Here is a 25,000-nt window from a genome sequence, read left to right as displayed (position 1 = left end):
TTTAAACATTGATCAGATGTAAGAACTGGAGTCGATGCGTCTTCTTATAAATCTCCCTCCATCTGGGAAGACAAGAGTCCCGCTAGCTTTCATCTGAAGAGCTGTAAGAGAGCAAAAAGAGTGTTGGCTAGAAAATATGGACAAATTCCTTTGGGTTTAACTGAGAAGTTAAAAATAAAATCCCAAACGGTGTAATTTTGGAAACGTGACCTCGGATCTCCTGATGAACAAAATGGCGCTGTAGACTCACCGGGAGAATCTAGCTGACTTGTGAATATTTATTTTCCAGACTTTAGCGGCTCACCACCAATGTTTTTGCACAACCTAATTAATGTAACCAACATTACAGAGACAGAGGAAAACATTACACCCTCCTGTAACCCCATCCTCTTTCTGTCACGTTAACCTCGTGAAGAACTTTTAACCTCGACATTACTGAGCTATCTCTACTGGTGACAGCATCCAGCCAGCGAACCCGGACTCAGAGATGAGATGCAGGCCAGAGAATTATAGAAGAACCTCCGTCCATGTTTCACAGCCGACAGAAACACATGACACTAGTAGTGTAACTCCTACACTGAGGAAGCGGTACATGATGTTCCCTGAGGAAGCGGTACATGATGTTCACTGAGGAAGCGGTACATGATGTTCTCTGAGGAAGCGGTACATGATGTTCTCTGAGGAAGCGGTACATGATGTTCTCTGAGGAAGCGGTACATGATGTTCTCTGAGGAAGTGGTACATGATGTTCCCTGAGGAAGCGGTACATGATGTTCCCTGAGGAAGCGGTACATGATGTTCCCTGAGGAAGCGGTACATGATGTTCTCTGAGGAAGCGGTACATGATGTTCCCTGAGGAAGCGGTACATGATGTTCCCTGAGGAAGCGGTACATGATGTTCCCTGAGGAAGCGGTACATGATGTTCTCTGAGGAAGCGGTACATCATGTTCCCTGAGGAAGCGGTACATGATGTTCACTGAGGAAGCGGTACATGATGTTCTCTGAGGAAGCGGTACATGATGTTCCCTGAGGAAGCGGTACATCATGTTCTCTGAGGAAGCGGTACATGATGTTCTCTGAGGAAGCGGTACATGATGTTCCCTGAGGAAGCGGTACATGATGTTCTCTGAGGAAGCGGTACATGATGTTCCCTGAGGAAGCGGTACATGATATTCCCTGAGGAAGCCGTAGCGATAGCTAACGTTAATTATCACTCGCCGAGTCACTGTTTGACAATCAATTCATTTCCGAGAGCTCCCTGTGTAAACATCACAAACTCCGCCCGGCGTTCTGAGCAGCGTTAATGATGAATCATTAGTGTGAATGCTAACTTACCTGTGGTCAATATCTATAGGATATAGAACTATAAGATTTAGAACTTTAGTGTATATATAACTACCTGCTGGTGTGTGGCGAGCTGGTCGTGATGATGATGGTGTCATTCCACACCCTATAAACCAGACCGGTGTCTTCCGATCTCTTCACCGTGAACTCGTAGCTGCTATCTGGCCTCAGGTCGGTGAATTTAGTAACGTAACCTGGGAAGACCACAACGCCGAACTCTTTGGCTTCGTCGTCGTTTGTCGGATTGAGGAGTTTGTAATGGATCTCGAATTTTTCATCCGGTTTGTGCTGGTCCTGTTCATCGATGTACCAATGAAGAATCACTGAATCGCAAAAGGCTTGGGTTTTCTCTCTGTTAAACATCACCGGCTTCTTGGCCTCCAGCACCAGCTGAAACTCTGGCAAGCTTGTGCTTTCCAGCACGGGGATCAGGCTGTGTTTGACATGGAGCTTCCCGGAAATCAACACTGCATCAAAGTCTTCAGCCGCCTGTTGGAGCCTGAGGATCTTCTCCTTTATCACAGCTCCTCCGAGCATGAGGGACGGGGCACCTTTTTGAGCCAAGATGTCCTCCAGTTCCTCTCGACCCCTGGTTAGCTCGGTGAAAAGCATCTCGAGCAACGCCAGCTGGAGCTTCACCTGGTTTTTGCCGTCCCTCTTCACACGCTGGAACCTCGAAAGATCAATGACGGGCATAAGGGTGGAGTCGGAAATGTCCAGCTGAGGTAAGTCTTCGTGTTTCACCATAATGTAGAAGGAAGAGTTCTTGAGGAGCTCCAGTTTGTGATAGTTGGTCTGGAGCTGATCCAGACTCAGTCTCGTGCTGAGAAGATCCATGATATCGTTCTCAATGCTGAGAGGAGCCGGGCTTGTGTTAGGCTTCGACCTGGACCAGTCGTTCGTGTCCCCCGGTCCGTCTGGACCACAGCTCTTCATTGAAGATGTTGAGACACATTTGCTGTCTGTGCTCATTTTTCTTTTCCTATCTGCAGATAACGGCACAGTCGGTCTCTTCAGCAGTGAGACGGGTGAAGATCTGACCTTTGATTAAAACAAAAGTGAGGGTTATTGTTGAGAAAATGTTCATTCCTGTTATTCCACAGTGCCCCTGAATTTTGGATTGTGATTGGTCAGAAGTTGATTAATTTTTTTTATAACAGTGGCTCTGACAGTAGTGCGGCTGCAAAATCACAGGTTTATATTAAGTCTTATGTATTAACGTTATCGTTTCTATAGCAACAGCTCATTCACAGGCACTCGTACAACGGACGCTCCACGTAAATGGTTTAAGAAACGCGTATAATATTTGATAAGGTGAAGTTTTCTGGGAGGAGATGTTTATTTAACGTGTATGGAAGGAGTCTCCAGTGTCGGCGCTTTGGAACAGTCCGGGATAAAGCTGTAGCGTTAAGTTTCCCACATCTTCAGCACACTTCAGTTTACACTTTTTGGCCTTTCTCAGTATCAAGACAAGCTCTGTGTTTGTTTTTTTGTCTTATTAACCTCAAGAGAGGGAAGAAGAGAAGCCGGTGAGGGAACGACGGTTTCGACTGTTTATAGCTGCTGTGAATAAGAACAGGTTCTTGCTTTGCTGATGTTCCTCAACATTCAATGCAACTATAAACAGAAAAAAATGTATGATGTGTCATTGTTATGGAGAAGATTAAAATTATTAGCCTAATAACAGTTCTGTGAACATCTCCGTGCAAATCTGAGAAAGAACAGGTTGCATTAAGAAATAAGGAAATGGGAATGATCATCTCAAGAAGCTGTATATTTTTTGGAAGAAAGTCGGGACTGTTCCGAGGGCTCCTTCCATGTTTGGTGATCTGACCTGGACGGTCAGGGGAAAGTGATCGTAAAAGTGCTGCGGTATGTTTTATGACCACCAGAACATACAGTATACCAAGCAAATGAGTGGACGAGATAAGACGGGGATATATGATGGGAAGAAGATGGTGGTGAGGAAGATAAGCGGTGGTGTTTATTATATTTCAGTGTATTGGTTGTAAGGGATGTTTATTTCTTTGTCCTTAACTAAATGAATGATTGATAAGGAAATTAATAATTCATGAACGTAACCATATAGATTCCGATGTTCTGTCTCAACCCTCGTAACACTCTGAGGTAAGGTACAGTTGGTAAGGTGAGAGTTTTCTACCTGGACTCCTGAGCAGTTGCTAATTGAATAAAATGTTTCTTTGAGCATATTCAGGTGTTAGTGGTTTTTCATTTTAGAGGAAATTTCCACCACATTGTTTTAATTAATAAAATTAAATGTCACTGTTGGGAAAGTGCTGTGGTACAAGGGGAATAAAGCACTTCGGGACATTAGAGGAAAATAATCAACTTTGGGGTTGTAACGCACATTAATGAATATAATAAATAACATTTAAACCACGCCCATCCACAATATCAACCACTTCCGTTCACAACATCCTTTTTTACGCTAATTACATTAAGCTTTGATGCAGTAGTACAGAAACTGTAAGGGTTAAGTTGTACATAATAGTTCACACAAATGATCCTACCTGATTTTTCCTCTTTAAGCGTCTCTGTATTTGTTCTTTGTTATTCGTGTCGCCACGGATACGCAACATCGGCAGTTTTAATATGAAAATTAGAGCCGGTGAGGTCACATGATTATGTATGTTTTCAGATAAATTGATATTTTGTGAAGCTTCAGTTCTCACACTTGTGAGGGAAATGATTCATTTTTACTTTGTAATAATTTTGTTCTTGTTCTGTTCATGTTCCTCAGAGGATAACGCCTAAGAAGTCCACGTCATGTCACTGAGATCAGTACAGAATGTGTATCTGCGTACAGAGACACAAACGTTGTGTCTTCTGTTCAGGGTTCATCTGCACATCTTCTAAGATCCTAAAACAAAGCCTGTTTGAACTGCCTCACACCGCTTCTTATCGGTACACAGGAGTGTGTCATGCTCTGCGTTTCATATATATAGTAGTGGTTCAGCACAAGCACTTCAGAGCGCTCTCATTATTCTCTCCTGCTTTATTCTATCCTGTATTAACCATCTTTCTGTAAGAAACCTTTTTACCTTCAGAGGACAAGTCTCAGAGTGTTGTCTAATTTCCACGACAATTTGGCGTCTCCTGGCTGGGCTGCGCGAGTCTTTCAGCTTTTCTGGACAACAAGTCCGTGTTGACACGCAGGCGGTTTGGTTTGCCCTTTGTTGTGCGGAGCGAAAGACCGACGCAGCCTCACCACTGACTGCAGGAATCATCAAGAATTTGGAATTAGAATTTTATGAAGTAATTGTGTATTGCTGTCTGTATTTAAAGCACTAAACGGTCTCGCGCCACAGTATCTAAGTGAACTTTTGATCCGCCGCGCCTACTTAGACCAAAAGGTGCAGGATATTTGTTGGTACCTCGAATAGCGAAGGCAACAGCAGGGGGAAGAGCTTTCTCTTATAGAGCCCCACAGTTATGGAACTCGGACACAGTCTCAGTGTTTAAGTCCAGGCTTAATACGTATTTATTTACTCAGGCCTACTCTGACTAGACTTTCTGTTATGCTAATCACAGTCCTAACAGTCTCTTCTCTCCCTCTCTCCTTCTGTCGAGCCACACACAATGTTATGGAGATACTAGAGATCCTGATCCTTTCTTCTCTCCGGACCTGCCTGATCCGTTTCGGATGTCCTGCCTCTGGATGGCGCTCTCATCTTCTCCAACTCCAGACTGCTGGGACTACGGCTGCTCCTAACGCCATACAGACTTCATATAAATCCATAATGAACTTTTTCACACTATCTGTTGTTACCCAGATGAGGATGGGTTCCTTCTGAGTCGGGTTCCTCTCAAGGTTTCTTCCTCTTAAAACATCTTAGGGAGTTTTTCCTCACCACCGTCGCCACCGGCTCGCTCAATTGGGATAAATTTGCACTTTTACTATCAGTATCCTGTGTTTATATATTTCTGTAAAGCTGCTTTGAGACAATGTCTATTGTAAAAATCACTATACAAATAAAATTGAATTGAATTGAATTGAATTGAAGGGAGTCAATGATATAAGAAATGCGTTGAGAAAAGTATTACATGGAGCGATTTCTTATAAGAAGTTCGGGGAACTTGGTGTTTCTTAGATCACAGCTTCAAAACTAAGATATATACCGACGGGTATATATATATATATATATATATATATATATATATATATATATATATATATATATATATATATATATATAGAGAGAGAGAGAGAGAGAGAGAGAGAGAGAGAGAGATAAAAACGGTGAAAATATTTGCTAACGGAAAGAGTCTGGTTCGAGGAATCAATAAGTAAAGAGAGTACTTATTAAGAAGCGCGAGAGGCGCAGTATTTTTGCGGCGGATTATCATCACGTGGCTGGGTGTAAAAGACACGGTGTTTGTTTTCTGGGTCAGTCTCAGTTCTCTCTGTCAGTGAAGTCATTTGTAAATTTGAAAGAAAACAACCTTTAATGCCACTCGGTAGATCACGGTTATGATTATATGAGAGTTAATATGTGGCATTTCGTCCTCACTAAGAAAAAAGTGTGAGGATTTTGAAAAGTTCCTGGTGTTTGTGTGACCTGTGTAGGGAATAAGGTGTGAGGTTTGAGACGTTAGCGATGGTGTAAATGTGACGGCGTGTGAGTTAGTGTGCTAGATTTATTGGCAGTGATTAATAACAGTTTCCGGGTCAGAGTGAAGAATAAATGGAAATGAATTGACTGCTTTACAGATATATAACCGTGAGATATATAACTGTGAGATAAACTTTAATAATAGAGATGCAACTGTAAGGTAACTATAAAGATACAATGTCTATAGGATATATAACTATAAGATTTAAAACTGTACGATATATAACTATAACATACATATCCTCGCCTCAAAAACCACGACCTCCACCTGAGGCGAATTCAAACAGTCTGTGCTGAGTTGCTTTGATCAGAGGAGCTGGACTGAGGTGTCAGGGTGGGGCAGGAGGGGGGCAGGAGCGGGGCAGGAGGGGGGCAGGAGGGGGGCATTGATTCACCTGTCAGTGAAAATGACCCAGCCATTAACCCAACGGTTGGGTTGCACAAAACTGCCCCAAAACTGAGTAGAAACTGAGAAAATAACCCAATTAAACGACCCAACAGGCTTAACCCAACGTTTTGGTAGAAAAAAATAACCCAACATTTTTAGAGTGTATTTAATACTTTTTCTTAAACACTCACACACTCATGCACTTCATAACTGATGATCACAAACATCAACACGAATAATTAAAGGTGACGTGATCCTGCACTGAGACAGCATCCCACACAGAACAATAAAACCGTGAGAAGGGTTCTGGTTCCTTTTCATAACAAGCTCCATGATGAAGAGCTTCACTGCTGCATTAATAAACCAGGGTGTAAAGTTTCTCTTATAACGTGTCATCATGAGGACATTATTCTCATGGAAACGATTTGCACAACGGATTCTCGGCTTGTCTTTCGGGACTCACGTGAAGCGACAGCCTCAAATATAAATCTCATAAAGTCGTGTCGGAAATTCTCCTGATCTCAACAACAATCTGATACTGCGTGCACCTCACGGCCTTGTTCTGCATTCGCTGACGTATAACGTACTGTCCGTTTATAAAAACAAACTGGAATCAGTCTTAAATATCTTAAATCTACTCACAATGTTCCGTAACGATTTCATTTAAAGTTCAATAATAAAGTCATTTACCATCATTTCATTATATAGCTCACAGATTAGAGATGAATTACTAATTAAGGATAAAGTTATAAAGTAATATATTTTATACAATCAATTAAGACTATCATGTTCAAATGTTGTTATAATATTTGTTAAATGAAATATTGAGTACAGTAAAATTATATTAATAATGATAAATAATACACTAACACAGATTTAGAAGCGGATAAATTATTTACCTGCGTTTCACTCGATTGTAAATCATTTCTCATCAAACCTGACATCGAAAATTTCCCGCCATGATTTAAAATATGATGTAAAAAAAAGATCAAAGTTTAAAGAAAAACCCTTGAAATAAACACAATAGAATGAGATAAACAACACAATGTCTGGAGATATGCTTAATAATAATAATAAAATAAAATATTATATTATATCATATTATATCATTATTAACCCTAATAATTATTTGATAGATTTATAAAGAATCTGATAATATGGAATGTACTTTTTTTTCTCCATAAAATTTTTCCCTCCACTTTTTTTTTCCTTCTGAGATACAGTAATAATAACAATAACAATGCACTATGAACTTCTGTAGAAATCGGTTGCAATGCATCATGGGATTGCAACCAAATATCAACTGTAAGCATGAATGAGAATCTTCTCTCTGTTATTCAAAAGTTTACTCAGCTCTTCAGTAAAAACCCCTCCTTCCTGAACAGAGGGAGATCTAATCTAAGGTGAATAAACGACAGCACACGGGTGGTTTTCTCAAGCTTATTTTTTTCCCATTCACACTAATATTGCAATATCAACATCAGCACAACGACTTCAATCAGCTTTCTCATCCTCACCTTCATCCTCCTCTTCATCCTCATCCCCGTTTACACCTTTCATCTCGATGCATATTTAAATGAGTTTCATGGCATATTAACATGAACAGGCACTACACCAGTGAGGAGAATCAAAATACAGCACTAATTATTATTATTATCATGAACATCACATCCTGTAGACCGCACACGGCTTCCTCCGCGTAAATCAACATTCAAAACAAAAATATATATATGGACATTTTGACGCCGTCTGGTTTAGGTGTGGTCTCTACGCGACACGTTCGTACAGCGACGAGAGAATATCATCTTTAAATTACATCATCATATACAAAGAGGACGTGTTTATACAGGAGTGTGGATCAGAGACCTTTCCATCGCAGTCCAAATCAAAATTAACACAATGATGGTTGCTATAGTGCAGCGTAACATTATTAAGGATTTTTTTTTTCTTAAATCTTTGTGATTTTTTGCTGTTTTAACGTTTTACACGTATATGACGACTACAATATTGTTCTGGTTGTGTTTCAAACACTTGCATTTTTTTCTTCACTTTTTGTCTACATATTAACACAATTCATACACTGGATATAATAAAGATGTTTTCCTTTAAACATGTTCCTCAACACATCAACGTGTGTGTGTGTGTGTGTGTGTGTGTGTGTGTGTGTGTGTGTGTACAATAAGAGTCATTTTTATCAGGCTGGACAGTTTATATTAATACAAACCGTGTAAAAGCTGGTGTTTATCTTCCGTATCTATAATAAAATTTCAGGATCTACTCGTTTAATTCACAATTTCTGAATGAATTAATACTATTTTATTGTATTTATTTTTAGACGTAGTTACGCTCTTCACTTAGTTTCTCCTCGCTGGGTTCATGACCACCGGGAATCCTGGATGAATGTTAATATTTCCAGTTCTAATCTTTAAACGGGTCGGAAAAATCTCACGTAGTTTCTAAAAATGCTCAAGAAGAACTGTTTAGTTGTTTTTTTCATTATTTTAACCTCAGACGTGAGACGTAGTCTTCAGTAATTCACTAATTTATTCACAGCTTTGGGGAAAAAAATGTAAACGTTTAATTTTTTACAAATGTAGACCGAAATTGTATTTTTTAAATTTTTATATATATATATATGAAGAGGACCTGTTTTGAGTCTTCATTCATAACACATTAATAAGCATTTTACAAACGCTTTATAAATGTTTTATCAGGCAGAACTGCTGCATTTGTGTGAGACTCAATCTGAATCAAATGTTCGCCTGTTCTTGTTTTTTTTTAAAAAGCACTTCGGAAATAAATAAATAATAAAAACGCTATTTCTTGAGATTTGGATTTCAATCTCGGATAAAATCGGGAGCTGTTGGGAAACTTGATTTTTCTTGAAGAATTATGAACATTTTACTTAATAGCTTTTTAATTTACTTAAGTTGCTTTACAACTGTGTCAGTTATAGAGATATATATATATATATATATTTTACACATTATAGAGTTACAAGAATATTTATATTTATATGTTTACTACATATTACAGTTTTATATCTGTATCTTTTACTGTTATGATTTGAATCGTCTTGAGTAAGACTCGTCTCAGTCTCCACGTCTCGGTCATGAACGCAGACAATTTCTCCTCTTATCACTTTGCAGTTTATATTTAAAGCTCATTTCCGAGCTGAAATAATCCTGATATAATCATCACAGATATAAAGTTCAAGCTGTTTTAGCGTAGCTGTTCACATTAGTGTTATAAACGCCTCTGAGATCTTCAGCACGAAGCAGCAGGGCTTTACAGGAAGAAGTAAATATATTTCTATTAGCTGGATGATGGCTGATGAATGATGTGTGTGGATAAATAACTTCACGTAGTTCACGTCATTATGAGATCGAATAAGATAAGACGTGAAGGGGACTGATGCAACACATTAAACTCAGGCTTGTAGATGCAAATGAGGTCAAGTGTTCACACGACATTCCCTCAGAGGTCTCTGAGAGCTCACTGAGCAGATAAACCGTCTGTGAAGACACAACAACCAGATGTTGGACATGAGAAGAGCGATAAAGTGATCAAATGCAGAACAGCAGACAAGAGTTAGAGAGACACGAGTTAGAGAGACACGAGTTAGAGAGACACGAGTGAGAGAGACACGAGTGAGAGAGACACGAGTGAGAGACAGATCATTCCACGTGTCAGGTTTCTCCACTTCCTGTGTCTGAGGACTGAGAACTGAGTGTCTCATCACTGCCCCCCGTCAGCCTGTGGCCACTCTGAGAACTGCACAGAGTAATGATAATAATAATAATAATAATAATAATAATAATAATAATAATAATAATGAAATGTCATGAGTGGAGCATCTTGCTGTATGCATGGCTGTGTGATTGCTGTAGCATAAAAAATGGATGGTAGAAAACAGGAATAATGGCATGTACATGCTCTGTGTGTGTGTGTGTGTGTGTGTGTGTGTGTGTGTGTGTGTGTATTCCTGTTTTCTCAACATGACTGCAAGAACATGGACATGTACATATGCTGCCACACACACACACACACACACACACACACACGGTGACGTTGCTACATAAAGATTTTCCTCAAAAATGTATTGATTTTATCGATATGACGGACATGAAGCAGCGAGCCGCACAGTTTTCATATCAAACACACTTCAATATGTTTCCCTGAACTTGCATATGGTTGTGTGTGTGTGTGTGTGTGTGTGTGTGTGTAATATTGATATATATTATAGCAGTAAATGCTTCTGGATGTAACATATATGCTCCTCCCTCCCTCACACACCGCAGGCTTATATACTGTGTGAATAAATGTTTAAGCTTTACTAAGACATTATTTTTGTTTGTTTTTAGACGCGACTGCTTAGCATATTTTGTTGGGGAAGTGTGTGTGTGCGCGTGTGTGTGTGTGTCGCTCTGAAGTCTCTGGCTCTGCGCTGGGCTGTTATATCGCAGCGTTATGTCTTCCTCCATCATTAGATTTCCTCCACGTAGTTGGCGGGGTACAGTCCCGTCTGTCCGCTATCCAGACGTCCCCTACACCAGCCCTGATCGTCCTCCTCCTCGATCTTCATCAGCTCGTCTCCTGGGGACACCAGACAATGAAGCTTGTCTTTAACTGCTCCATGTTCATAAGGCTACATAAAGCCTGCATAAGCCCTGTATGATAGCTGGCATAAACCAAAAGCTTCACTTCAACACGTGTCATAAAAACTAAATAACGACTGAGTGCAGCTCAGTATACGTCCGGTGACATAACCCTGACGTAAACCTACATAAACAGTCTTTAGCTGTTATGGCCCTCCGGTCCGCATTTTCTATCCTTGATTGTATTTTTCCGGTTTAAGGAAGAGTGTTTGTGTTTAAAGGTGGTAATGAAGAACTCTGAACGAGGAGCCGCGTAACGCGACTCTGAACACCAGCAACTTTCCTCACGTCATTTCTGGACTCTGAAAGAGTTTTGTAACTAGACTAGATGTATTGATCCTACAGATGATTAGCGTTAGCAACGTACCTGCTTTGAAGCTGAGCTCGTCTTGTTCCTGTCCATCGTAATCGTACAGCGCTCGCACTCTCACGCCTCCTCTGCAAGAGTCGTCCTCGAACGAGTTCCCGCCGCCGTTAGTCTCATTTCCTGAATAACCGGCCGCCTGTTCGTCATCGGACCACTCCGTAGAGTACGCCTGGTTCTTATCGTAGCTGCTCACGCTGGGAAAAACATCAACATTTAACAAAGAGCTGTGTGGTAAAGAATTTCCTGAAAAATGATTGAATGGTCAGGATTGTGAGGTGGAGCTGTGCACAGCCGTACGGAATGTACCGGAACGGGTCAATGACATGGTGAAGTTTTCTGTAAGGAGGAATGTGTTTAACATTTACGGAAGGAGTCTCCAGTGTAACAGTCAGATGTAAAGCTGTAAGCTTTCCGATGATGCCAGAACAGATGGATGGATAGATGGATGGACAGATGGATGGATGGATGGACAGATGGATGGATGGGCAGATAGATGGATGTATGGACAGATGGACGGACAGATGGATGGATGGGCAGATAGATAGATGGATGGATGGATGGATGGACGGACAGATAGATGGATGGATGGATGGATGGACAGATGGATGGATGGGCAGATAGATGGATGTATGGACAGATGGACGGACAGATGGATGGATGGATGGATGGGCAGACAGATAGATGGATGGATGGATGGACAGATGGATGGATGGGCAGATAGATGGATGTATGGACAGATGGACGGACAGATGGATGGATGGATGGATGGGCAGACAGATAGATGGATGGATGGATGGGCAGATAGATAGATGGATGGATGAATGGTGGTGGTGTAGGAGCGTGGACGTGTCCTGACCTGCCGGGGTCTTCTGGCTGTCCTCCGTGCTCCGTACTGGGCGTGGCAGGAGCAGCTCCGTCCGGCTTCTTCTTCTCCCGCTTGGCCACGGCGTTAGTGGCGTCTGGATTGTACTCCTGAGAGGAGACAGGATCCGGAAACAGTCGGAATCATGCAGAGTCACAGAGTTTATTATTTATGTGGTGAAATAAAAAGCTAAACACCTACAACTCAAATTCTTCATTTTGATCTTATTTTACTTCTGTCATTCCTGCACAGCGAATAAAACGCTACGCCTCTCACACTGCCCGCTGTTTTTAACTTCCCTTAAAGTTAATGTGCGATTGTTCATGTATTTTTATTTTAACCTCGGCGTGTGTTTGGCAAATAATGAGTCTCACATTAATATTAGTTTTGACTTGTGTGTTATTAAATTTCAGTTTAAAAACAAAGTATGCAGGTATGCATTATTATTATTATTATTATTATTATTATTATTATTATGATGACGATGATGATGATGACGATGACATCAGCGCCCCCTAGAGACTATATTTTGAACTGCAATAGCAAACACACCTAAAATGTAAAATTCTAATTGAATTGTTCACACACACACACACACACACACACACACACACACACACACACACACACACACACAAACTCATTCAGTGTGCAGTGAAATGCTTTTTCCGACTGTCCGTGAGATAAAACAGAGTTTACTTGTATACAGGTAGAAAAGGAAAAATAGAATAATATACAGAGCAGGCAGGAACAGTATGGACTCTATTTGGAATAAAGTGCAGATATGTGCAATATAACACTGTGAAACATTGAAATATTTATAAATATGGGGTAATACAAGTCTATTAACAGGAATATAGGTGGTGTGTGTGCTGTGCAAACAAGTGCAAGCTCATTTTGAAACACACCGCCCTCAACTAATATTGGCACCCTTGGTAAATATGAGCAAAGAGGGCTGTGGAAAACTGTCTTTATTGTTTAACCTTTCGATCTTTTGCACAAAAAATTCACAAAAATACTCTGCGCTCACGGAGAGCAAGCAATTACAAACACAACACAGTTCATCCGAAATAAAATCTTTGTTAAATATAGGTGTACAACAATTATTGGCACCCCAATGAATGCCAATATTAGTGGAGAGCACTGTACATACATTATTATAGTTTCTAAGGGTGGATTTCTGAGCGAGGATTTGAGTTTTCCCGTTCTGTCTTTCCCCGATACAGTTAATGACCTTTAAAAGTTAACACAATACTAAACCTGAAATATTCTAAGCGTATAAGCTTTTTAAAACAACAACTTGACGTTTATCAAACACCTCCGTTATGAAAGTACGTGATTAAGGCTCAAATATAACGAACAAATATCCTAGAACAAATAAGGTTTATAATGCCCATAATGCCTTGCTGGTGTTTGTTTACCTCGAACTGGGGCCAGTTCATGTGCATGCAGGGGCCGTGGTTGTTGCTGAACCACTTCAGATCCTCCTGTGAGCTGATGGCGAGGATGCTGCGCTCCAGCTCGCGGTAAACTGTCGCATAACTACAAAACACACAGACTACAAACTCTTAAATAAGAATTAAACACCAATTCTCTGGACTTTAGGTCTGTAGAATAAAGTGTAAAATACTAACCCCGATTATTTTCATCAGGGTCATTTATCACAGTTATTCAGCCAGGTAATTATGTAGAGAGGAAATGATATTAAATATGTATATATAAATACACACACACACACACACACACACACACACACACACAGGGGTGCGCATAACCAGCGCGCAGGTACGCATGCAACTTCTTTAGCATTCCTCCACCTCGTCAGAAACGTCAGATCGAGTCCGATCGAAAGAAAAGAGTTTTCTCAGAGAAGTGCCATGGATTGAATCTGACGAGGAGCGGAGTCCAATGTGGTGTAAGATACGCCGCTCACAACCACGTCAAGCAGACAAAACTAGTGCCTTCTATTCGGGGACAAAGAGTTTCAGTCATCCAGCGTTTGATAATCATGGGAAGAGTAAGGAGCAGATAAATATAGTACCAGTGATCAATAACAGACACGCTAGTCAAGGTGAAATATCCAGTCGTCCACAGGCTAGATGGTAAAACAGGGCGGATGAAGAACAACGGACGGCTCTGTGTCATGTTTTTCCCCATAAAGCTAAACACACATCCTATATCTTCATGTGCTGAGGATCTGGCGCTACTGAGAAGGATAGGAGTGAACGTCGGAGGGGCGTGTCATTCACGTGAAGGGGAAACGTGAGTAATTCAAGCACAGCACTGACTCTCAGTATGGATTTGAGGGAAGAGTTTTGGGTCTGCTTTCACCTGAGTTCACCGTGATTCTCTAGGATTAACTGACCTGGGTGCTAAAGCGGCGCGGGACATAAGGAACGGGCCGGTCGATCTATTCCAGGACTCCGGCTCGGATGAATGGAGGACAGAGTTAGTCGCTGTTTGCACAGACGCTGCTGCTGTCAACGTCGATATGTACAACGGCATTCTCCCAAATCTACAGCAAGGGACCGCGATTGGGGATTCGCTCGTGCATACACACGTGAGAACTGCGCGGAGTCAGCTGATCACATGGTTTCATACTGTGGTCCTTTTGAAATTAGGAAAGTTTCACACTATCAGACCGTCTGCATTGTGTATACACACACACACACACACACACACACACACACACGTATATATATATATATATAACTCTGACCTTTGGTTCTCGGTGAGGTTGAGGTGGCGTTTGATGTCCAGTAGAACCTCTTTGAGGAAGTTGAGTCTCTTCACCTCGTGCTGCTGGCACTGATCAAAAACCTGCTCCATGCTCTCGATGTACTGCGGCTGACATTTCCCCAACTCATCCAGAGACTTCTCATACTTCTCCTTCGCCTGACACACACACACACACACACACACACACACACACACACACACACAGAGTACATATTATTAAGAGTCTAGTGCACTGTGATGATGATCAGCCATGAACTAGAAAATGAAGCTTAAATAAAATGAATATCAGGGAATTATTACTCTGAGTAGATAAATGACTGATTTAGGCGAAGTATGATATTTAGATATTTAGAAAAAATGCAACAAGACACAATAATTCCTTTAAAAACCTGGAATTGTTCTGTTTGAGAGAAGTGTGTGAGATATTCTGTCCGATCTGTTCATCTTCGTCAGGATTTTATCGCTGCTAGTTTAAAGAAACTCGGGACTTTAATGCGTGTTTAATAATTCAGCAGAAAGTGACGGATCTCGAGATATAAATTATGAACTCATCTTTTAGAGAGATAATTATCACACGATCAAAATGATTCATGATGAGAAGAGAGAGCGAGAGTCTAATGGAGAACGACTCGCAAATGGTTTCATCTGCAGCTCCGGAAAAGAACATCTGCATGTGAATTAGATCAGAATCAGATACAGGAGCAGACTCCGTGCTTCTGCTCAAATTAGCTGCAGCCATTAGCTAGTTACAGTTACAGTTATATTTATATTTATATTACGCTTTTCTAGACGCTCAAAGTGCTAGACATCGTATGGGGGGGGGGGGGGGGGTCTCCTCACCCACCACTAGTGTGTATCCTCCACCTGGATGATGTGACGGCAGCCACAGTGCTCCAGAACTCCCACCACACACCAGCTATTAGTGGAGAGGAGAGAGTGATGTAGCTGATTCAGAGATTATTAGGGGGTGACGGAGGAGGGTCAGTGGGGGGATTTGGGCAGGACCCCGGGGTTACACCCCTACTCTTTACCATAAGTGTCCTGGGATTTTAATGAGCACAGACAGTCAGGACCTCGGTTTAACGTCTCGTCAGAAAGACGCTGCTGTGTTTACAGTATAGTGTCCCCGTCACTGTACTGGGGCATTAGACCCACACAGACCACAGGGTGAGCGCCCCCTGCTGGCCTCATTAATACCACTTCCAGCAGCAACCTTAGTTTCCCCAGGAGGTCTCCCATCCAGGTACTGACCAGACTCAGCCCTGCCGGAAACCAGGTGAGAGCTGCAGTGAGATATGACTCTGCAGTTATTAACACTGGCTTGTTGACTTCTTCTCCAGCAGCCGTGGAAGAGTGGAAATACCCTGTTACTTTTGGGATCTTTTGCAGGAGTTCTCTTTCTCGCTCCTCTTTAAGCGTTTGTGCACCACTCTCAATTTTCTGACCTTTCTACCTGTTGTATGTAGGTTAATGAGGTTACACCTGAAACTGAAATACGGAGGGGCAACGTTAAACCGTCAATTACCTGTTATTTTAAAACCTCCGTCCAGTAACACCAGTAATTACTACAGCAGTAATAATCATTATGGAACAATTTAATACATGCCTGGGATTTGATAACAGTCCCTCTGATCCCTGACCCCCTGATCCCTGACCCCCTGATCGCTGACCCCCTGATAGCTGACCCCCTGATCGCTGACCCCCTGATCGCTGACCCTCTGATCGCTGACCCCCTGATAGCTGACCCCTGATAGCTGACCCCCTGATCGCTGACCCCCTGATCGCTGACCCTCTGATCGCTGACCCCCTGATAGCTGACCCCCTGATAGCTGACCCCTGATCGCTGACCCCCTGATAGCTGACCCCTGATCGCTGACCCCCTGATCCCTGACCCTCTGATCCCTGACCCCCTGATCGCTGACCCCCTGATCGCTGACCCCTGATCCCTGACCCCCTGATCGCTGACCCTCTGATCGCTGACCCCCTGATCCCTGACCCCCTGATAGCTGACCCCCTGATAGCTGACCCCCTGATCGCTGACCCCCTGATCGTTGACCCCCTGATCCCTGACCCCCTGATAGCTGACCCCTGATAGCTGACCCCCTGATCGTTGACCCCCTGATCGTTGACCCCCTGATCACTGACCTCCTGATCCCTGATCCCCTGATCGCTGACCCCCTGATCGCTGACCCCCTGATCGCTGACCCCCTGATCCCTGACCCCCTGATCCCTGACCCCTTGGTCCCTGTAGGCCACTAGACTACATCCTGTGCATTAACCCCCCCTGCTGGATGGAACCGGGAATGCTGGAGTTGGAAAGTGGGATTGTTAAAGCCTCTCTCTCTCGTCTCAGTTTTTTTCTCTCACCTTCTGCACGTCCTGTTTGCACTTCTCCGTTTTCTCGTGCAGTTTTTTCTGCTGGTCCGGAGTGACGGACGCCTCGGCCTTGCTGTTGGCCTCGCGAGACGCTGCCAGTTTCTCCTCCTTACAGGCCATGTGGTACGTCTTCTTAGCTGTTTCCATCTACACACACACACACACACACACACACACACAGTTCAGATAATCAGACTCACGCAGAGATCTGATTATTGATCATTTACAACGTTTCTGGTTCCTACACATCCTTCAGGAGTCAGTTTGATTATATTTTAGATTCTGATTTCATTTCAGAACGCCCGTTCCACCTCTCCGGATTTATGTCTTTGAAAAACATTCAACTCCAGAATTATTGGCACCCTTTGTGAAAATGTGACATTTGAAATAAATAAGAAATGAAATGGGCTGATGTTATGTCCATGTGTTCAGTTCCTCACAAATTGTTCCACACTTTTGTTTGAACTGTTTATGTATTCTTCATATTGCTCACGTGATATATTTCCCCATATATCTGTTACTTGTCCTGAATTTACATGTGTGTAACCGTGTATCTGTACCCCAGAGAAACAGGAAATAATCGAATCCTGGTGTCTGAGAGCAATTTTTAAAATAATAATGTTTTATCAATGGCAATTTATGTGCATTTATTATATAAATATATGAAAACATTTTTGAGAAATCTATTACTAAAGAGCTGAACTCTCAGTAAAGGAGAGTGGTTATAGACAGAGTAGCTGCCGTGATGGTGAGTGTAAGATGAAACGCGAGTATATAATGTGATCACGCTTTTTCTTCATTTTCATCAAGGGGGCCAATAATTAATAGCGTTTATAGATGCTTGGTTTGTTAATTATGTAAAAATATCTGGAATAATTTCAGGTTAAAGCTACACGTGTATGATTTCTGATATTTAAGCCTGACGCTGTGCCTCGTCTCATCGTCTAACTTGTATGATCGGTTCTCCCTGACCCTCACACCTTTTATCTTCACGTTCTCCGGGTCCTCACACCTCCAGAGTTTAATATATAAATAAATGGAGTTAGTTTTGTCCATCCTGTAACGTGAGGAGGAGGAAACACATCAGAGATAACAGTGAGGTGAATAATGCAGCACTGCTATAACAGAAAGAGGAAAAACTATGAATTCTGGAATTTTCTCCTAAAACCTTCACCATGTTCATTTCCAAAACAGAAACCTCCACCATGATCATCTCCACCATCTTCATCTCCACCATCTTCATCTCCACCATGATCATCTCCACCATCTTCATCTCCACCATGATCATCTCCACCATGATCATCTCCACCATCTTCATCTCCACCATGATCATCTCCACCATCTTCATCTCCACCATCTTCATCTCCACCATGATCATCTCCACCATCTTCATCTCCACCATGATCATCTCCACCATGATCATCTCCACCATGTTCATCTCCACCATGATCATCTCCACCATCTTCATTTCCAAAACAGAAACCTCCACCATGTTCATCTCCACCATGTTCATCTCCACCATGTTCATCTCCACCATCTACATCTCCACCATGATCATCTCCACCATGATCATCTCCACCATGATCATCTCCATGATCATCTCCACCATCTTCATCTCCACCATGATCATCTCCACCATCTTCATCTCCACCATGTTCATCTCCACCATGATCATCTCCACCATCTTCATCCCCACCATCTTCATCTCCATGATCATCTCCACCATGATCATCTCCACCATGTTCATTTCCAAAACAGAAACCTCCACCATGTTCATCTCCACCATCTACATCTCCACCATGATCATCTCCACCATGATCATCTCCACCATGATCATCTCCATGATCATCTCCACCATCTTCATCTCCACCATGATCATCTCCACCATCTTCATCTCCACCATCTTCATCTCCACCATCTTCATCTCCACCATGATCATCTCCACCATCTTCATCTCCACCATGATCATCTCCACCATGTTCATTTCCAAAACAGAAACCTCCACCATGTTCATCTCCACCATCTACATCTCCACCATGTTCATCTCTAAAACAGAAACCTCCACCATGTTCATCTCCACCATCTTCATCTCCACCATGATCATCTCCACCATGATCATCTCCACCATGATCATCTCCATGATCATCTCCACCATCTTCATCTCCACCATGATCATCCCCACCATCTTCATCTCCACCATCTTCATCTCCACCATGATCATCTCCACCATCTTCATCTCCACCATCTTCATCTCCACCATGATCATCTCCACCATCTTCATCTCCACCATGATCATCTCCACCATCTTCATCTCCACCATGATCATCTCCACCATCTTCATCTCCACCATGATCATCTCCACCATGATCATCTCCACCATGTTCATTTCCAAAACAGAAACCTCCACCATGTTCATCTCCACCATGTTCATCTCCACCATGATCATCTCCACCATCTTCATCTCCACCATCTTCATCTCCATGATCATCTCCACCATGTTCATTTCCAAAACAGAAACCTCCACCATGTTCATCTCCACCATCTACATCTCCACCATGATCATCTCCACCATGATCATCTCCACCATGATCATCTCCATGATCATCTCCACCATCTTCATCTCCACCATGATCATCTCCACCATCTTCATCTCCACCATCTTCATCTCCACCATCTTCATCTCCACCATGATCATCTCCACCATCTTCATCTCCACCATGATCATCTCCACCATGTTCATTTCCAAAACAGAAACCTCCACCATGTTCATCTCCACCATCTACATCTCCACCATGATCATCTCCACCATGATCATCTCCACCATGATCATCTCCATGATCATCTCCACCATCTTCATCTCCACCATGATCATCTCCACCATCTTCATCTCCACCATGTTCATCTCCACCATGATCATCTCCACCATGATCATCTCCACCATGTTCATCTCCACCATGATGATCTCCACCATCTTCATCTCCACCATGATCATCTCCACCATGTTCATCTCCAAAACAGAAACCTCCACCATGATGATCTCCACCATCTTCATCTCCACCATGATCATCTCCACCATCTTCATCTCCACCATCTTCATCTCCACCATCTTCATCTCCACCATGATCATCTCCACCATCTTCATCTCCACCATGATGATCTCCACCATCTTCATCTGCACCATCTTCATCTTCACCATGATCATCTCCACCATCTTCATCTCCACCATCTTCATCTCCAAAACAGAAACCTCCACCATGTTCATCTCCACCATCTTCATCTCCACCATGATCATCTCCACCATCTTCATCTCCACCATGATCATCTCCACCATGATCATCTCCACCATCTTCATCTCCACCATCTGCACGACGGCTGAAAAGCTGCTGTGCAAAAAGCGAATTATCCCTGAGTGTAAACACACGCCGAGCTCAGCTGCACACCAGAGAAGTGTTTTTGACCTACCACATGCTTACAGCCACGCCGCTGGGGTATTGATTCAGACACACCGATTGATTCAGGCGCGCACACACACACACACACACACACACACACACACACACACACACACACACACACACACATCATAACTTTACTCGAGTAGCATCAACATAAACATTATCATCACACAGCAGTTATATTAAAGCCAAAAAATTAAACATCTACAATTTTCTTCCTGGACCACACCCTTAAACCCCGCCTCCCTAACAGGTGGCATTTTAGCAGAATGCTGGAAGAGATTAAGATACAGTAATAATAATAATAATAATAATAATAATAATAATAATAATAATAATGACAATAATAATGACAATAATAACAATAATAATAATAAAGTTCCTCTTTAAACGTAATGGACTGTATTTGATGAAAATTCAGGAATGTGTTTAAGATCCGTTAGTGACGTTGATTTATTGTTAACTTCGTATCTACATTACTGTTAGCGATGGTACTGATCCGATACCGAGTCTAAGAATCAGCCTGATGCCAACAAAAACACAACGGTAGATCAGATATCAGAGAGAACGTACCGGACATCAGATCGGATCCTACTACAAAAACCTGGATCCGGAAAAGAAATGTATTTTTGCAACTGAAAATGTTTCCATATCGAAAGACCCGGGAGCGTACAGGATACCGAGTGTGTACAGGATACACAGAGTGTGTACAGGACACAGAGTGTGTACAGGATACCGAGTGTGTACAGGATACACAGAGTGTGTACAGGATACAGAGTGTGTACAGGATACCGAGTGTGTACAGGATACACAGAGTGTGTACAGGATACAGAGTGTGTACAGGATACCGAGTGTGTACAGGATACAGAGTGTGTACAGGATACCGAGTGTGTACAGGATACACAGAGTGTGTACAGGATACAGAGTGTGTACAGGATACACAGAGTGTGTACAGGATACACAGAGTGTGTACAGGATACAGAGTGTGTACAGGATACACAGAGTGTGTACAGGACACAGAGTGTGTACAGGACACAGAGTGTGTACAGGATACACAGAGTGTGTACAGGATACAGAGTGTGTACAGGACACAGAGTGTGTACAGGACACAGAGTGTGTACAGGATACACAGAGTGTGTACAGGATACACAGAGTGTGTACAGGATACAGAGTGTGTACAGGATACACCGAGTGTGTACAGGACACAGAGTGTGTACAGGATACACAGAGTGTGTACAGGATACACAGAGTGTGTACAGGATACAGAGTGTGTACAGGACACAGAGTGTGTACAGGACACAGAGTGTGTACAGGATACACCAAGTGTGTACAGGATACAGAGTGTGTACAGGACACACAGAGTGTGTACAGGACACAGAGTGTGTACAGGATACAGAGTGTGTACAGGACACAGAGTGTGTACAGGACACAGAGTGTGTACAGGATACACCAAGTGTGTACAGGATACAGAGTGTGTACAGGACACACAGAGTGTGTACAGGACACAGAGTGTGTACAGGATACAGAGTGTGTACAGGATACAGAGTGTGTACAGGACACACAGAGTGTGTACAGGACACAGAGTGTGTACAGGATACAGAGTGTGTACAGGATACACCAAGTGTGTACAGGATACAGAGTGTGTACAGGATACACAGAGTGTGTACAGGACACAGAGTGTGTACAGGACACAGAGTGTGTACAGGATACACAGAGTGTGTACAGGACACAGAGTGTGTACAGGATACACAGAGTGTGTACAGGACACAGAGTGTGTACAGGATACACAGAGTGTGTACAGGATACACCGAGTGTGTACAGGACACACAGTGTGTTATTTTGTTAGGCGAGTGTGTAGAGGACACACAGTGTGTTATTTTGTTAGGCGAGTGTGTACAGGACACACAGTGTGTTATTTTGTTAGGCGAGTGTGTTATTTTGTTAGGCGAGTGTGTTATTTTGTTAGGCGAGTGTGTACAGGACACACAGTGTGTTATTTTGTTAGGCGAGTGTGTACAGGATACACAGTGTGTTATTTTGTTAGGCGAGTGTGTACAGGATACACAGTGTGTTATTTTGTTAGGCGAGTGTGTACAGGATACACAGTGTGTTATTTTGTTAGGCGAGTGTGTACAGGACACACTGTGTGTTATTTTGTTAGGCGAGTGTGTAGAGGACACACAGTGTGTTATTTTGTTAGGCGAGTGTGTAGAGGACACACAGTGTGTTATTTTGTTAGGCGAGTGTGTAGAGGATACACAGTGTGTTATTTTGTTAGGCGAGTGTGTACAGGACACACAGTGTGTTATTTTGTTAGGCGAGTGTGTACAGGACACACAGTGTGTTATTTTGTTAGGCGAGTGTGTACAGGACACACAGTGTGTTATTTTGTTAGGAGCACAGGTGTGTAGTAATGCACTAGATTCACTTCCTTACATTTACTTCAGTAACTTTTTGGAGTAGTTTTATCCGACCGCACTTCCACTCGTACTCATTTAGAATCACAGGAATCTACTTTTACTGCACGACTCGCTGCGTTTTCACAGCGGGTTCCTCCGGTACTGTCCAATAGTAATGAATACATGAAGTTTTAATAATTACTTTATATCACGTATAATGAGGAACATACTAACACACACAACCCCCCCCCCCCTCTCTCTCTCTCGCTCGCTCTCTCGCTCTCTACACACACCTTCTCTTCTGTTCTGTTCTTTTGTTCTCTGACGTCTTGTTTAAATGCAGATGCTGACAGGTTTGTGTTGTTAACATGGTGTGAAAAAGACAGTCATCTGTTGGGAAAATGTTTGTTTTTTGGGGTGTGTGTGTGTGTGTGTGATTTTGTGTTGAAAATGACAGGTTCTGAGTGTGTTATTGAACATGTCACAGGACTGGGATCTCGAAGCCAGGTTTTATATCATATAACCAGTACAGACTTGCAGGGAGAGGGGAGACGTGCAGTTCTCCGTGTCTGAGCTTCAGGACTTTCCCTCCATTTTAATCAGATCCCAAGTCACTAGTAACTTTCTGCTGGACTCGTCGTCTCATCGGATTCTTCATTTATTACTCTTACTCACGTCATTATTAACATCATTACTGTTACTTCAGTAGTTGTACTTGAGTAGAAGTTTTGTGTACTCTACCCGCCTCTGGTTAGGAGTGATTTTATTATATTTGTACTTTATATTGTATTTACAATGGAAGTGATTTTCCTGTGAAAGGGTTTAACTGAAGTGAAAATAAAATCATCGTAATACGTCATCGCTCCTGGAGTATAATAATTCCAACTTGACAGGCACACTGGTGCTCAGAAACAAGCTAGAAGTCTGTTACCAAAACCCACAGATGATAGTAAAGAGCTAAACAGGACACCGGCTGTGAAAGAAAGAAAGAAAGAAAGAAAGAAAGAAAGAAATCTAAGCCTATAAACAATCATCCATTGAGTAATGCTCAGAAACGTAATCTCAAAACCTCGGAAAGAAAAGCAGCACACAATATAGCGAGTGAGTACTATAGCGAGTGATAACGAGTGTAAATGAGAGGCAGGTGTGATCCGGACACAGGTGAGCTGGAGTGGTGGAAAGTGTGGAACGGAGTCTGTGGTGATGTGGAAGGTGGAGCCGCGACTCCTGGAGGCGGAGCTGGCTGTGGAAGTTCAGCACAGAGCGGTTTGTTCTTGACAAGCTGGGTTTTATTTCTGTTCTGTTTGTCTTAATGATTAATCGACGCGTCATTAGAATAACCGTGAATGTAGAGTAGAAACACTTACCATGAACTCTGTTCAAGATCGAGTGGCTCGTTTTAAACTGATTAAAAGTGGAATTAGACCGAGGGGAAATGATTATTCAGACACTTCTGTATTCGTTATTTAATATATTTCCACTGAAAAAAGCGTTCAGGCTCCACAGATTTCCGACATTAACGCGGGACGTAAAGCCGTTGTTGGCGATTACGACTTCGAGGCGTTTACAGTAGGAAGTAGTTCGGCTTTCGCAGCGCTGTGGTTCAGTTTCGGATCATTCCTCTCATCAAATCCTCTGTACAGTCGACATTCCTGCATTATAAACTCTTCTGTAGAATATTCCGAGATGCTGGATGTTTGATTTCTGTGAGCTGTAATCATCGATGATGATTTATAATGTAATGAATCTGGAACATATGAAAGTTCCACTTTTTTAA

The 25,000-nt window shown here is 42.3% G+C and overlaps 2 protein-coding genes across 4 annotated transcripts in view; both read right to left on the bottom strand.

Moving 5' to 3' along the window:
* LOC108276342 (fibronectin type III domain-containing protein 11) overlaps positions 1 to 4,608 on the bottom strand; it is a 4,636-nt gene extending 28 nt beyond the window's left edge. Inside the window, exons 1-3 of the mRNA XM_017487944.3 lie at positions 4,408 to 4,608; positions 1,401 to 2,386; positions 1 to 101 (exon numbers count right to left, since the gene is read on the bottom strand). The exon at positions 1 to 101 is cut by the window's left edge and continues 28 nt beyond it. Coding sequence (XP_017343433.1) covers positions 83 to 101; positions 1,401 to 2,386; positions 4,408 to 4,593 — 1,191 coding nt within the window. The 5' untranslated portion in view covers positions 4,594 to 4,608 and the 3' untranslated portion in view covers positions 1 to 82. The remainder of the gene's footprint in view (positions 102 to 1,400; positions 2,387 to 4,407) is intronic.
* A 3,185-nt stretch (positions 4,609 to 7,793) lies between these two features.
* Positions 7,794 to 25,000, bottom strand: part of LOC108276336 (protein kinase C and casein kinase substrate in neurons protein 1) — a 75,846-nt gene continuing 58,639 nt past the window's right edge. For all 3 annotated transcript variants that reach the window (XM_017487929.3, XM_053686420.1, XM_017487931.3), the window contains exons 5-10: positions 17,361 to 17,516; positions 14,974 to 15,149; positions 13,676 to 13,796; positions 12,249 to 12,364; positions 11,393 to 11,586; positions 7,794 to 10,963 (exon numbers count right to left, since the gene is read on the bottom strand). In XM_017487929.3, coding sequence (XP_017343418.1) covers positions 10,854 to 10,963; positions 11,393 to 11,586; positions 12,249 to 12,364; positions 13,676 to 13,796; positions 14,974 to 15,149; positions 17,361 to 17,516 — 873 coding nt within the window. In that variant the 3' untranslated portion in view covers positions 7,794 to 10,853. The remainder of the gene's footprint in view (positions 10,964 to 11,392; positions 11,587 to 12,248; positions 12,365 to 13,675; positions 13,797 to 14,973; positions 15,150 to 17,360; positions 17,517 to 25,000) is intronic.

This window comes from Ictalurus punctatus, chromosome 15, assembly GCF_001660625.3.
Source record: "Ictalurus punctatus breed USDA103 chromosome 15, Coco_2.0, whole genome shotgun sequence".
NCBI classification, from domain to species: Eukaryota; Metazoa; Chordata; class Actinopteri; order Siluriformes; family Ictaluridae; genus Ictalurus; species Ictalurus punctatus.
Note: the sequence above shows the minus strand (reverse complement) of the source record. Positions and strands in the feature narration are given on the sequence as shown.